At 39.2% G+C, this 16,410-nt stretch overlaps 1 protein-coding gene across 1 annotated transcript in view; it reads right to left on the bottom strand.

The window, feature by feature from the left end:
* Positions 1 to 1,208: 1,208 nt before the first annotated feature.
* slc39a9 (solute carrier family 39 member 9) overlaps positions 1,209 to 16,410 on the bottom strand; it is a 27,983-nt gene continuing 12,781 nt past the window's right edge. The window contains 1 exon segment of the mRNA NM_001013540.1: positions 1,209 to 1,865. Coding sequence (NP_001013558.1) covers positions 1,632 to 1,865 — 234 coding nt within the window. The 3' untranslated portion in view covers positions 1,209 to 1,631.

Genomic DNA, 16,410 nt, shown 5'->3' with positions numbered 1-16,410 from the left:
AAATCTCTATGCCATCTTTTTGTTTATTTCAGAAGCTCTGGGATCAGTCAGAATAAATCAATATGGCACAATATGTCATGTGTACATATACATACACACGCAATTGTTTGAAGTTTAAAAATTACTCTAAATTTCCCTTTTTTAAGTAATCATAAAAGAAACATTATCTACAAGGCTTAGACGTCAGCAGATCTTCCACAATTCGAGGTTGACGCTGCACTTGACTTGTGCACTACAGTAAGATGAGGGTGCTAGACAGCTAAAAGCATTAACACAGCTTTCATTTACTGTAGACTGGAGCTGTTTTAAGAGCAGGAGCGCAACGATTTGTAAACCAGAACCATAATAGTTTTCTAGTGCCAACATTTGCCTCAAATATCTCATAACACTTTCTTAGTCAAGCTTCAGAGGAAACCTTTAAGTAACCTGGAGACAAAGAGCAGCCCAAAAATTAGAAACCCTCAAATTCTCTTTGGAGCCAAGTCAAGTTTTCCTACTCATCAGCTAAAATGAGACTAAAAACTATTCTGGATAACAGAGCATCAAACAGGATGTCAAAGAGAGAGTTTGTTTTGTTATTTTAACAGAGAATGCATATTTACAATACTCAGGCTCTGCTCTGAGCAGGCATCACAGTACAAAACATCTGACTGACCAATGGCATCCTCTGTTGAGGACTCAACGACCAATCAGGTTTGAGCAATGGCAAATAACAAAGCTGTTCATGCGCTGGACCACACAGAGCAAAATGTCCATCCTCTAAACACTAAACATTTCAAGTGTCATTTAAGAAAATAACTATTGAAGCAACTGTCTGGCGAATTAGACGTCATCATTTCCCGATGAACACATACTGGAAATTCTTACATTTATATGGTTTGTTTATGAGGGAGGGTGGGAAGAAAGAGGGATAAAATGTTTTAAGAAATTGTTTGAAAATGTCTAATTATTTAATATTATAATTAGGCAAATTTTCTACTAACCATATTCATGAGATTCTTACATTTATGAAAAATAAATTACGTTCTCTTTTCTCAGTTAAGAAATCAAAAAGCAAGGGAAAACATGCATATAAAAAGAGCTAGTTTAAGGTGACCATCTCATCTATGAACGCTTACCCAAAATGCAAGTTGATCAAAAAGTATAGATATAAAACAAAGAAAAGATGTGCAAAAATGGGAGAATAAACTAAATAAAAAACATAATAGACCTTGGACCCATGAATTTAATATCTTTGTAAATGTATGGACATTTTCCATATAAAGATCAACAGAACACCAAATCTAAAGTATACATGACAACCAAACCACAACTGATTCTTTTTAAACCAGCACCATGGAAGCAAAAATAAAGAGACTTGGACGCATGATGTATTTATTCGTGTACGGTGTTCGGTATCCCACAATGCTTTTCAGGAGTGTCAGGGCAGTCCATCCCAGAAGTCCAGTGGTGCTTCTCAAAATCCGGTTTCTGACTGCAAAGTTCCTGCAATGTTCACTCCAACCACCAACCTGAAGAAACCGACATGATTCAAACCGCTTCTGTGAGGTTGTTGTTTGGCCGATGCTGTTTAAAGTTCCATTCGCACTTTTCAAGCTTCCTGCTTCTGATGATGTTTCAAGTAAAGAACACTAGTGCTGGTGACCAATGGACAGAACTAGAGGAATCAGACATCCAAGAACCAGAGCACCGACCTCCAGTTTGCTGAGTCCCTTCCCTGCGCTCCCCCCAGGCGAGTGGCTGTGGCCTCCCATCCCACCCACTTCTGGAAGAACGTGAACCGTGGCCACGTACAGAAAAGTGCCGGCGGAGAACAGCATGGCCACACCGGTGGCGTTGACATCTGAGAGAGCCTCTTTACTGCTCTGGACGGATGAAGAACAAAATGTTAGGTCAGAATGGTGAGAGACTTTATTAATACTTAAAGGGTCACGAAACACCAAAACACATTTTTTGAGCTGTTGACAGTCGTATATGTGTCCCACACTGCTAAAAACACTATTAAGACACCTATATTTCACTAAAAAGTGTAAATTGGTTGTTTTCGCGTTATTTCAAGCAAATTCGTACTTCCTGTTTGAAACGAATTTTTGAAGCTGCGTCACGGTCATGACATAATAGCCTGTATTCCAGCGTGCAGACTGGGCGTCTGTGCCAGAGTGAGTCTTATTACGTCTTACAGTGTGTTGCATTAATGCATGAGTAAGGCTTGGTTCAAACCAATCAGCGCGCTCTATTGTGCAACTTCATTAATATTCATTTCTGTGTTTGCACGACATGGACGCCACGTTGTGTTGGCAAAACAAGCGTGAAGTGTTGCTTTTATAGTTTGCTGCCGTTAAGTTTCGTTTACTTTTTCTCTCTGTGAGAGCGCAGCTGGCGTCACGTGTGGATTAACAGTGTACGCGACGCTCGACAACAATAACTTGCGTGTCTAAGGAGGATTATTGTTTACCTGAGAGCTGTTCTCATCTGCAAACGCTGAGATCGGATTCGCTTGTAGTTTTCTCTTCATAAAGACGCGGCTCTAGTTGCTGTGGATTGTCCTGTCTCTACAGATATGGTAAGTGAGCGACCAGTGCTCTTTGTTTATTCAGTTTGTTCGTATCGAACTAAGTTAACTATTGCACCGTAACATGTTAGCACCACAACCAAACTTTTACCTTGTGTAGGGTTTTTAACCGCATTTAGTGACCGGAATAACACACGCGGCTTTCTGACGCTACCTGCCGTGTGCATCTAAGTTTCCGGAAAATGCGGAGGTTTTTTTTTTTCTCTCATTCGCCGTGCGGTATCAAACATTGCATGAAAAATACACGCTTAGAGCAGATCCTCGAATCAAATATCTCGTTTGTCGCAAGGGGCATGAATGAATTCCCTGAATGAAAGAGCCAAACTGCAGTTAAAGTCCACCATTTAATAATTTGGCAAATAATTCGACTACAGATGTCCATGTAGGTTAAACACCATCACTTTCTACTGTGTGTGAGTATTTTGACTGAAACTCGCGCGTGCCCAAATAGACACTCCCACACCCTCCCACTTTAGTTTCTCCGACACTCCCCCCTAAACAGAGCAGGACACGCCCACTTTTCTGACTTTTTCCAAAGTAGAGGTGTGAAAACACCCTGCTGAAACGAGGGGGTTTCATGGCCTTTTAAGTTATACTGACATTGCGTCCTAACTACACACGGCACAACAAGATTACAGGGATAAGCAATTTGGTTGTTTTCAGCAAACGTTACACGGTAGAAACATTTAAAAAGCCCCTTTCATGGGTTTTTGAAAATGAGCTTCCATGCGGTGTGTAAGCTCTAAGTGAATGAAAACATCCAGCTGAGGTTAAAATCTAAAAGTGTAGCATGTTTAGAACTATTGATTCTTTAGCGAAATAGTCGACTCAGAGTTGAACAAAACGAATCGAGTTGGGTTCGGATCTTTTGTTTAATCACATCGACGTTGATATGATGCATCACCAAATATGTAATTCCAGTTCTGTTAAAATGTGCACTAGGACAGCAACAGCGAATCGATTAAATCAATCAAAATCGATATATCAAAAGTGAATTTCATAATTGATTCGGTGCAACAGAGACATTTGATTATATAAAAAAAAAAAAAAAAAAAACATTTCAGGTCAGCACGGAGTGAGCACGGTCTCTCTTGCGCACTAATGCAGAGTTTTGCGCCTCATAGACAGGGATGAGGAGGAAGGGAGTTCAACAGCAGGGTAAATCACTACAGAATCCTACTTTTGTTCTGTTTTAAAGTGAGGACTGTAAAGTCCCGGGTGCTGATGTTTTCCTCGTTATCCAGCTTTTCAGTCATGACAAGTTAGCGATAGCTCGTTTCCCTCATGCTGTGTTTACACCAGACGTGGAACGTCCGTCAAGCTAGTGTGATTTACATGTTAAGTCAATGCAAACGCACGAATAGAAATCCTGCGGCGTGATACACGCGAATGACGGGAATGGCGTGGTGCGAATGTCGCGGCTTGAGCGTTTTGCGCGTATGACGTGCTTAACGCACGTTTCGCACAAAACGCTCGAGTTCAAAAATCTAAACTTCGCACCGCGTTAACCAATCAGGAGCTTGCTCTTGGGGGGCGTAATTGTGACGTATAGCCTGTTGTTTGTGTCCCAGTGGAAATCTTCCAGCCGACACCGACAAGAAGTTCATCAAACTGGGCTGGGCTCAGTCAGAAGCACCGCTGAAAGCCTCCGTCAGCCAGGTTAAGTTTCTGGAGGAGTTTTAGAGCTTAATGAGCTGGATGCACCTCTGAAAGAATCTAGTGGACTCAGATAAACGTATCTACTCTGTTTTTCAGCCTTTATAAAGCACATAAACACTGTTATTTTCTTTTTATCCATATTAGCCATTTAGCTACAAAACTAGAGTCACCGGGCAGACAAAAGCCCTGCCCATCACGCGAATCCGCATCTGTTCTAAAGTTGATTTGACGCGCGAATGAAGTGGATTTGATGCGCAAATGAAGCGGGGTTTGACGCGCGAATGAAGCGAGTAACCTCAAATGTTCACGTGGCTATTTACGCACTATTTATCCGCGCGTTCTGCGTCTGGTGTGAACACAGCATTATAGCGGCAACTGAGCTGAGCCACAAAAAGTGGTGTCATATTATCTCAATTAAGCAGCGTTTTAATCGCCTATGCCTAATTTATGTTTTAGGCATGTAAATACACACAGATACTAGTAAAACAATACATTTAGATTTTGTAAAACGCCTATGGAGGTCTAACAATCCATTAAAATATAATTTGAAGATGTGTTTTATTCATATATCAAACATTACAAAACTAAATAAACGGGATACATGCAACTGTGGCTGCGGTGTGTCATGTGACAAACATGATGCGTCGCCACGGAAACATTTAGGGTGAATGTTCTAAAATAATAACAAAACTCTCTTTTCTGGGGCCAGATAGAATCTTTTAAACTCACCAGTGAAATGGTTAATAACAGTAGTAAAGCAGCGGTCGCAGAGTTATTTTGCATTGCAAGACTAAAGACGTGTTTTTATTCACTCGCCTTTTTTTGATCATTAATTTTTTCATCTGTTGTCATGTATAGCTGCACTGCAATAGTTTTTCTCACTTAGTAATTTTGTCTCGTTTCTAGTCCAAATATTTTAAAAATCTTAAATCAAGAACAAACAATAAAAATGGCATGAGAAAATGAAGTGATGCTGAAAACTTCTATGAGATTGTATCTGAAGCCTTTCCACTGCACACGACATTTGGACACGACTGTCGGAATACGCCCCCTTGTGGCAGCCGCACTGTATTTTCAGTGTTGTCGTGCACCACGGGGTAGAAGCTGATTCTCACGGTGTCCGAAATAAAGCAAGAGCCTTTATTCTCTGCGTGTTCACATGGTTTAATGAATGAATGAATACTAGAAACTCATAGACCGCTAAAATATTGGAGGGAATGTGGAGACAACATTAAAAATATATATTTTTATTACTTTCTTACTTACATTTATGAACAGAAAAGTTTATTTTTTTTAAATATAGACTTTTAATAATTTAAAAAATAACCAAATAAACTCCTATTTCTCATCTCGCGCCCACGGATCTGCTTGGACAACACTGGCACGCATCATATCCGGTCGGCAGGTTGCTTACGGTCTAGTCGCAGGAGTTTAAATATTTCAACGGATCCGCAGCTCAATTCGGATCCAAATTTTACGCATACGGAGATGATCGGAACTCAACGCAGCTCCCGGACTACTCTCCATTGGAAATGAATGACTTCCGGTCTGTGGCTTGTTGTGTGCAGTGGAAAGGAGGCTTCAGTAAGATATATTTTTTTCTACCCCATTGGCAAATAATTTAGCTTGTTTTAAGCAAACAATGACCTCATTTTGAAAAGTTTTTTTTTTTTTAGAAAAAAAAAAAGACAATTTCTTATGCTATTGCTATCATGTGTCTAGTGCTTTCATGTGTCTAGTATGTATCTTGATTTTAAAATATTTACATATTTGGATTGAAAACAGGAAAAAAAAATAAGTTTTTTATTTTTTCATTATTATTATAACAGCTCAGGAATGAGGTTTTTTGAATAAAGGGTTTATTTTATTTATTTTATCCGATTCATTGATTAATAAAAAAAAAAAAAATATATATATATATATATATATATATATATATATATATATATATATATATATATATATATATATATATATCGACAGAATTAAAATAATCGTTAGTTGCAGCCCTAATGTGCATACGCTTTCCCTTCACACACTAGCGGAGGCGTGGAGGATCACGGGACTGATTATGAAGTGGCAGATTCGGCAGCGGGGAATACTGAACTATTCATATGGGAGTCGCTGGGATAATTAAGTAAAAATAAATGCATATTACAAGACAATGAAAGTGTTTTTGACCTTGCAAGCATATCAGCCTGTTGTTGGAGACCCCTAAAAACAAAATATGACCTTTTAAATGAAAAATAGGGGCTCTTCAAATAACAGCCACTGCACTCTTGAAGAAATAGTTATGGTCATTATTTAATTAATATATATTTAACACATAAAGGAGTAGTTGTGTAACGGTTAGCGAATTGAACCCAAAGATTACTGGTTTGATTCTCGTTCCTGGCAGGATTTGAAGGTGGGGGTAGTGAATAAACCTCAATCTCTCCATCTTTCTACACCCAGCTCAGGGGACCCTGAGCAAGTCACCTAACCTCTTACTGCTCCCCAGTTGCTGAAAGCAATAGTTGCCCACTGCTCTGTGCGTTTATGTGCATCCTTTGCACACACACACACACACGAAAAAGTGGGAGTGAGAGGACCAATATAGACTATTGGAAACCACTGCAGGCACCCTGATCATGCTTGTATTCCCACTGCCAACAGTAGCCTTATTTGATAGGCATGGTGTATGCTAGAATGTTGTGATTAACAATTATCACTCAAAAAAGACAGCAGTACAGGTGTTCCCATTGCACAGCTTTTGCACACTTAAGGAAATTCTCAGGACAAATGGCATCATGTGAGAATAGCTGGCATGGAATGGAAGAAAAGTTCATGATTTTAAATATACTAAGGTTTTAAGAGTAAAATCACTGTTGAGTTGCATACCAACTCTCTTAAGGCAGGCACACACCAAGACAACTGTGTGTCTGCTCACGTCTTGTTCCATCTGAACCAAAATGTTGCTCATTTACACACCGAACAAACCGCATTCTGTGCCTGCATAGGAGGGCATGTTTTCCGCACCTGTGGACGGCCGAAGTCCGTTTTCTAGTGCAGAATGGGAAACTGGAACTCTGACATTAACCCAATGAGAGGCAAAGTGCAAAACACACCTAGGGCCCTATCATACACCTGGTGCAGTGTGGCGCAAGGCGCGGCGCAATAGTCTTTTGGTAGTTTCAGCTTGGCGCAAGAGTCATTTTGAGGCGTTGCGCTACGCTGTTTACATAGCAAATGCATTAGTGCTCATTTGAGCGCCCATAGGCGTTCTGGTCTAAAAAGGAAGGAGTTCTGAGGCGGACTGCTGGCGCGTTGCTATTTTGAGAAACTAAAATAGATTTTTCATTAGACCAAAACTAACCCGGTCTAAACTCCGGCGCAGAGTTGCGCCTCGCTTACACACTGCTTAATACGCACAAGAGAGAAATAGGCAAATATCTTTACATATGAAAAAATTTTAATATAAAGGATATAATAAGAATAGATATAGGAATTAAAATATTACAAAACACATTATTTTCTAGCCTACATAAATATGAAAAATCACTGTTTTTATGTCTTCTTCATCTCGGGAGACTTTTTCAGTTCATTCATAACAATTTGCTTTTGTATAATGTTATTATTATTAGCAGTATTATTTATTATATCCATATTTATATTTGTTTTATTAAAAACAAGCTTAGATTTGCCCACCTGTCAGGTTTTAGACCATAAGGGGCACAGCTTGTGTTTTAGGATATAACTCAGGTTTTTGACCACATTTCGTTTTTAATGTTCATTTACTCATTTGCTGGAAATTAGAACTGAATTTAGAAATAGTTTTGAAACAAATATTTTCGCTTAACAAACAAAATTTGTTATTTATAGACTTATTGATGTCTGTGCGTAAAGGTTTCCCTATCCAAGAGCGAAAGTGAAAGTAGATCCATTATCTCTCATTCTCACGCAGTAGATGCTCTGTTTAACGGTTTTCTGTTAAAAAACTGTTAACTGTTAGCTAGTGAAATGCTCATTTTTTCCACTTAGACTTACTTTGCGTCCTGTAAATAGCGAATGCGCTCTTGGCGCGACGCAGCTGGCATTAAAGGGAATGGGAGATGAAACTCTAATTGGTTTATTCTCAAAACACATCTATAACTCATTAAGAAAATAAACTCAGACCATTATTTAGACCATGCGCCGCGGCGCAAAGCAGGTTTTCCTGTCCTTAAATTAGCAAAAACGTGCTCTGACACGCCCTGAAAGCGTTTGCGCCCTGCGTTTTACACTCTGCGCATGGACCGTCAAAATAGAGCCCCTAGACTTCTGTGTGTAAGCCCACCTCAGCTGCATCCTGACACCTCTGCTTGAAAGGACGCGCTGTACTTTGCAGTAAAACACACAGACTAGAGGTCTCGTATTTTTATTATTTTTTTTAAATACTTTTTTAAAGGGGGTTTTCACCTTTTAATGGGATCGGATATATAGTGGAAGACAGACAGAAAAGTGTTGGGAGCAGAGAGGGGAAGGATGGGCATAAGACCTCGAGCCGGGAATCGGACTCGGGTCACCCTAAGCACTATGGTGCTATATGTCGGCACACTTCACCACTAGGCTACTGGCGCCCACAAAATTAATTGTTTCTTTGATGCACCGCAAAGCAGACAAGGACAATTTGGTGTTAGTTCAGTAGGAGATCATACTGACATCAATTTTCAGCCCCACTTTATATTAAGTGTCCTTAACTACTATGTACTTACATAAAAAAAATACAATGTACTCACTGTGTTTATAATGTATTTGAGAACACTTGTGGTGCTTTTGAGTTGGGATAGAGGTTGAGTTATGGACAGGTTTGGTGGTATGGGTAGGTTTAAGGGTAGGTTAAGGTATAAGGGATGGTCAATAGAGTATTTACAAATGCAATTACAAAAGTTAATTACAGATGTAATTACATACATGTATTTAATCAAGCATAAGTACACAGTAAATACATGTATTTAAACAATAAGTACATAGTAACAAACTATTAAATCCTGTGCAAGTACATATTAGTTAAGGCCACTTAATATAAAGTGGGACCCAATTTTCTCATATGCGCCTTGTCGAGGTAGCATACGTTGGTGAGAAAGATGAGCCCGAGTATTTAAAATAATCCATCTAATTGGAAATTAGATTGAATTACAGAAAAACCCAGATTTCATTGCTAGGGAAATGCAGGCTCCATCTCTTTCTCTCTCAAGGTGGACCTTTGACCTGGTGATGTGCTCTTGAGGTAATGTTTCTTCTCCTCTCCTGGCTGTTACAGTGATACTTGTGGATGCAGACATGAACATGTCTGCTGAACAAGACTTCTTCACCACGTCTATAATAATTCATTTGATTGACTTGGCTATTCTTCTTAATTCCTTTATTTATCGGGGGTTGGCACAGCGGAATGAAATGCCACAGAGAATAATATAACACCGATATAAAAATTGTTATGAAAAATTATAATGCAACTTGGAAAAACTGCAAATGATGAAAAAGGAATTCAACATGGGGCGAGGCAGTGGCGCAGTAAGTAATGCTGTCGCCTTACATCAAGAAGGTCGCTGGTTTGAACCTCAGCTCAGTTGGCGTTTCTGTGTGGAGCTTGCATGTTCCCCCTGCCTTTGCGTGGGTTTCCTCCCGGTGCTCCGGTTTCCCTGACAGTCCAAAGACATGCGGTACAGGTAGGGGTGAAACGATACAGTCAGCTCACGATACGATGTGTATCACGATATAATGTTCACGATTCGATATGTATCACGATATTTGGAATAAAAATTTAAAATTTAACTGAAATGCAAATTTTACCAAGTAAACTATTTTTTATGTATTTCTTTTGTTTCAACTTGTTAAACTGAACCTTCTTTAAGAAAATATATTAAACAGGCCTGTCTCTGGAAAATAAAACAATTTAAAAACTTCTTTAAAATATTATTGAAATGACAGAGACAAAATTAAGGAACAATTTAAGTAAAGGTGCAAAAAAATAAGCTTTCTATTCAATTGAATTTAACAGTAAGAGCTTAAGGCTTTGCTTGGTCACTTGCGTTTTTTGTGTGTGCAAAAAAAATCCACATTTCCAGGTATTTAATTCATATTTAATTAAATTCATTTAGAGATATCTCTAATTATTATTGTGACTAGTCAAAACTCATTTAGAGATATCTGCAAATATTTTTCAATGGAAGTCAATGGAGGAATATGACTAGTCATAGTATATTTGCAGATATCTCCAATCTGATTTCGTACTAGTACAATTGTAATTGCAGATATCTCTAATTGTCATTCTGACTAGTCGAACTATAATTATGACTTGTCAAAATATAATTAGAGATATCTCTAAATATATTTATGGATAGTCAGAACAAAGGTTTAAATGCTAAAACGGCTTGCCATACGCGCACTTCTAGTCCGCCCTCTGTAGTAACAGCTCACGGTCAGCTCACGTCATGTGTGATTTTGCGGCCGCAAATACATCATTATATGAAGACAGAATGATATTTTAGGGTGAATTGTACCTTATAAATAGAGTATGTGACTCTTTCAACACCATTAGGAGGTGCAAAGTATGTAAATCACTGTGAAGACTTTAAAACCTAGGATGTTTGACCCAGTATGCGTGTCAAAAAGCGGACGAGTCTAACTGTACAACCGAAATGTTGCCAGACGTCTGATTTTGAGAGGATGGGCCATCCTCTATTTCAGCTCCACTCATCTTGGTCTGCTAACATTACTGCTGCTGCAATCTAAACTCACGTGAGACAGCAGGTGGAACGTAGCTCACGTGCAAACAGCTCAACTAATAAGAGAAAACGGACGTCATATCGTAATCAAATCGTCATAACGCCACGATGCATATTGTGACATTTTTGCATCACAATAAATCGTACAACGATAAATCGTTACACCCCTAGGTACAGGTGAATTGGGTAGGCTAAATTGTCCGTAGTGTATGAGTGTGTGTGTGTGAATGTGTGTGTGTGGATGTTTCCCAGAGATGGGTTGCGGCTGGAAGGGCATCCGCTGCGTAAAAACTTGCTGGATAAGTTGGCGGTTCATTCCGCTTTGGCGACCCCAGATTAATAAAGGGACTAAGCAGACAAGAAAATGAATGAATGAATTCAACATGTCTCAATCAAAAACAAGTTTGGAGCTCATATTTGATGCATAAGAAGGTAAAATGCACACCTATAAATCTAATACTTCTTTACTAAAAGAAAATAGGCCTATACACTGTTTATAGCAATGAGTGTATTACAAGAATTTATATTTAATATTCATGTAAAAAAATAATTGTATTTATCTAATAATTCCAGCCAGCTTTTAGTGAATTTGCAATATTGTCAACACAGACCTTTCAGTCGCTATATGTAAAAAAAAAAAAAAGCCTTCAATTTTTTTGCTCACTCAATCACTCAATGAGAGAGAGAGAGAGAGAGAGAGAGAGAGAGAGAGAGAGAGAAAGAGAGAGAGAGAGAGAGAGAGAGAGAGAAAGAGAGTAAGTGAGAGTTGCCCTCAAGATATCTTTATTGCTCTAGGGTATTTTACCTCATTTTTGGGAATTACAGGCCTGGTATAAATTTGAAGAGCTTCCGGAAGTGGTCAAAAGGTTGGATAAGATGCTAAATAAGGGCGAACACGTTACAGCAGCTCAAAACACTGGAGATACAATGGCTGCACTTGCAACGAGAGCATCACTCGCGTGAGTCACGCCAATAAACTAAACAGAAGTCCTGTCGCATCTGTATATATTTTAGCTGCTGTGTAACACTGATAATGTAAACCAAAGTGTAAGGAGAGCATCACAAACCGAAGTGTAAGGAGAGCATCACAAACGGACCATGATAAACCGAGATATCGAATTAAACCGAATTTATGACATGACAATCGTAACTGAACCTTGAGACCAGTGTAGGTTCACACACCCAACACAGACACACAAGCATAGTTTTTTGCTTGCTGGTCAGTTTGCTTTTGATTAAACTTTCACAAGCTTTGAATATTTTGTTGCATAGAAAAAAAAAAAAAAAAAAAAAAAAAATCACATGATTTCTAAAGGTTTAATCGATTATCAATATTTGATAATTATCTGTATTGTTATCAATATTAATAATCAATAATATAATCAATTAACAGTGAAATTTGCTCTGTTTTGGAGGCAGGAGCGGCCAGGACTAGCGGAATTTTGGATGAATTGCAGTTTACTTTACTTCCGTATTGGCTTCCTGAGGGAGAGCGGGAGGTTGCCGATTGGTTCTTCCAAGTCTGAACTTGGCAAGTCTGAACTTCCAAGGACGCAATTCCGAACTTTGCGTACTTGGTATTGAGAAACAATGTGTTTCAATCTAGTTTTTTTAAAATCCTAAATACGATTCTTTAACTAACAATGGCAGACATGAATAGTATTAAATCATTCCTTTTATCTTTACATGGAAAGTATAAGATGTTGAGCAAATCTAGGACACAGCCAGAGTGGTAGAAGCTTTTTTTTTTGGCAGGTATTAAATATTCAGGACTGTTACAAGGATGATCGTTTTCATCTCGGCGGTAAAATCTCTGCATTTGAGTGATTTGCAGGCGGTCTAAAGAAACACAATGATGGGGTGTTCCACAGCAGGAGAGCCAGAGGCGAGTAATCTCCGCTCTGCCACCTCAGCAGTTCCCATGGCGATGCCAGGCCTGCAGGCCGCTCAGAAATTTAGTGTGGGCCTCCGTGGCAGTTATGTAACCCTTGTGAAGCATCTGAAGCTCAACTGATGGCAATTAACACTGCCGTTATAGGATAATTATTAGACGTTACATGACAGTACTACAAACCTATATTCCAGGATGTGAGCCAATGAAGCGTGTATATATTTATTTATTCTTTTATTATTGTTTTGTATTATCATTATTATTTCTTTATGGCACCACTATTCCAGTCTTCAGTGTCACATAAAACTGAAGTTTCTCCTTAATATTCCTCAATGGTTACATATTAAATGTCAGGGCTCAACAATAAGCACTGCCCGATGGCCCGGGGCCAGCATGCGGGACGCTCGGAACAGTAGACAGGATTGTTAGTGGCCCGATCAGGCGTGTGCTGCCTTGTCACTAAAGTTTAATTTGGCTGCGACTGTTTGTCAGTTGCACATCTAGATGTTTGTCTTGTTTGCCCAGTAAGCATGGTTCGTTTGACATATGTCAATCCCACAATCGTGCTCAGATCTGCACCAAAACAATCAGTCCGAGATCGATTGTAACGAGAAAGCAAAACGATCCAACAAACTAACGAACCAGGCTATATCACAGCGTATTATGGCTGTGTAATAGTCATGGCTATATGAAGAGAGAATTACGAGTAGGGCCCGATGTCATTCCTACCGGCAAACGTGCGAATATGAAAGTGAAAGCATGCTGAAATATTGCCGAGAGCTGGTTATCTGTTAAGGAAAATTGACAGAAATCACCATCTGATCATTTTTCCATATTTTAATCTTATAATATTTTGCATTAGGCCTATTGTTTTGATCATTTCTGCACTGACACCTGGAAAGAAAGATTAACATTAATCAATATTGAATATTGACTATCAATATATCAGTTCATCTGTTATGTCTCTCTATAGTTTAAGCCTATAATATATATATTTCTAAATTTATTTAGATCACAGTGGTATTTTTTTTAAATTGTAAGTTGTATTTAAAGAAAAGTTATGCTGAAGTTATGTTTGGCTTTTGACACATTATTTAAAATATGTGACTAAAAAAATAGTTAAAGGTGCAGTAGGTGATTGTCTTCAGAAACATTTGTTGTTGTGCTGGTTGAAAGTCTCTTCACAGTCCAATAGTAATGATTACAGTAAATGATCTAAATGTGTTTATATGTATTTTTATATTCTGGGTAAAGCATAAAACTAAAAAATGTTTATCCAATTAAATAGAGTCAGACCGTCATCTCCCTTAATTCCGATAAGCAGGTCAGACTGTCTGTCACCATATGTAGATTCTCACTTCTGCGCATCTGTTCACACAGATCCGCCATTAGCACGTGCCCGTCTGCATCACAAATGCATGCGCGCGAGCGAGCTGCGGGCCGCTCGCCAATGCCGAGTCGGAGCCGCCGAAGGACAGCCGAGCTCGGGCCGATTACTGTAAAGCCAGGCGCGAGTATTCGCCCTTAAAGCGGCCGCGCGGTCACGAGACGGACCGGGAGAAATCAAATGCTGAATTGAAACTTTTTAAAAACGGAATCAATATTGGAATTACTTTAGCACGCTGGAGGAAGGACGACACCATGGCTGAAGTATTACTGTTAGACAGGTAATGTTCTGTTTTAAAACTTAGTCAGGCTAAGCTTATGTTAGATTGTGTTGTTATGAATGACTTATATGCACAGACGTGTTGTTCAGCCACTGAAATCTCACTGAAAGATTGATGCGATTATTTTCATTTTCATAAGGTCCTTTGATAGCATCTATAATGTAGATTCATATTTAGTTTAACAACAAAACACCAGTAAATAGCACTATTCCGCCTTACCTGCTTTATTGAGCTAAAGTTGCTTTTATATTCACATTGGGTCATTTTTGAACAATGACAGCCTTCCTATACTGTTTACCATGCTACTCTGAATATTTGCTCTGAAATAGCAAGTAAGTATGGCTAAGTAATAAATGTACTTCCTGCACGGCGCTGGCAGTAACTAACTGGCGAATGACATGAACTAGTGGGTTGTCTGTCTCCTGTTGTGTTGCGGTGCGCGCGCGATTTCAGGGGGTGTGGCTTTGAATCACAGTTCCTCCCCACTGTCCAAAGATAATATTTTAAGTGGTTAGCATTTTGGCAGATCACCTACTGCATCTTTAAGTACTTTTTTTGGTGGGGCCAGTGAAAATTTTGGCAGGGCTAGTAAAAAAATCGGAACCACTGGCCCGAATGGGCCGTAGAAAAAATCCATAGGTTGAACCCTGTGTGTAATATGAATTCAATATGTATTTATTTATTTATTATTTACTTATTAATGTGAGAGTAAACACATTTATTACGTTAAAAATACATATTTCTAATTAATAAAAAATGTTTTTTTTAAACACTGGTGGCAAGAATACATGTTTAAAGTACAGCAATGGTTTAAAACGTCTCCATTTTTAAAGGGCCATGAAACCCCGTCGTTTCAGCAGGGTGTTTTCACACCTCTACTTTGGAAAAAGTCAGAAAAGTGGGCGTGTCCTGCTCTGTTTAGGGGGGAGTGTCGGAGGAACAAAAGAGGCTTGGTGTGGGAGTGTCTATTTGGGCGCGCTGAATTTCAGAGTCAAAACACACACCCAACAGGGGACAATGTGACTGTGTTTACATGGACATCTGTAGTCGAATTATTTGCCAAATTATTAAATGGTGGACTTTAACTGCAGTTTGGCTCTTTCATTCAGGGAATTCATTCATGTCCCTCCCGACAAACGTGATATTTGATTCGAGGAGCTGCTCTAAGAGTGTATTTTTCAGGCAATGTTTGATACTGCACGGCGAATGAGAGAAAAAAACTCAGCATTTCCCGGAAACTTAGATACACACGGCAGGTAGCGTCAGAAAGCCGCGTGTGTTATTCCGGTCACAAAATTCAACACGAGGTTATAGTTTGGTTGTAACTGTTAGTGCTAACTTGTTTACACTCGGTGCAATAGTTTGTTTGATACGAATAAAATACGAACTGAATAAACAAAGAGCACTGGTCGCTCACATACCAAATCTCTAGAGACAGGACAATCACCAGCAACTAGAGCCGCGTCTTTAATAAGAGGAGACTAAAGCGAATCTGGATCTCAGCGTTTGCAGATGAGAACAGCTCTCAGGTAAACAATAATCCTCCTTGGACACGTAAGTTATTGTTGTCGAGCGTCGCGTACACTGTTAATCCACACGTGAGTCTGAGCTCTCACAGAGAGAAAATGAAAACGAAACTTAACGGCAGCAAACTATAAAAGCAACACTTCACGCTTGTTTTGCCAACACAACGTGGCGTCTCTGTCGTCTAAACACTGTGACAGTAATGAATATTAATGAAGTTGCACAACAGAGCGCGCTGATTGGTTTGAACCAAGCCTTACTCATGCATTAATGCAACACACTGTAAGACGTAATACGACACACTCTGGCACAGACGCCCAGTCTGCACGCTGGAATACAACGCTATTATGT

This window comes from Danio rerio, chromosome 17 (genome assembly GCF_049306965.1).
Source record: "Danio rerio strain Tuebingen ecotype United States chromosome 17, GRCz12tu, whole genome shotgun sequence".
NCBI classification, from domain to species: domain Eukaryota; kingdom Metazoa; phylum Chordata; class Actinopteri; order Cypriniformes; family Danionidae; genus Danio; species Danio rerio.
Note: the sequence above shows the minus strand (reverse complement) of the source record. Positions and strands in the feature narration are given on the sequence as shown.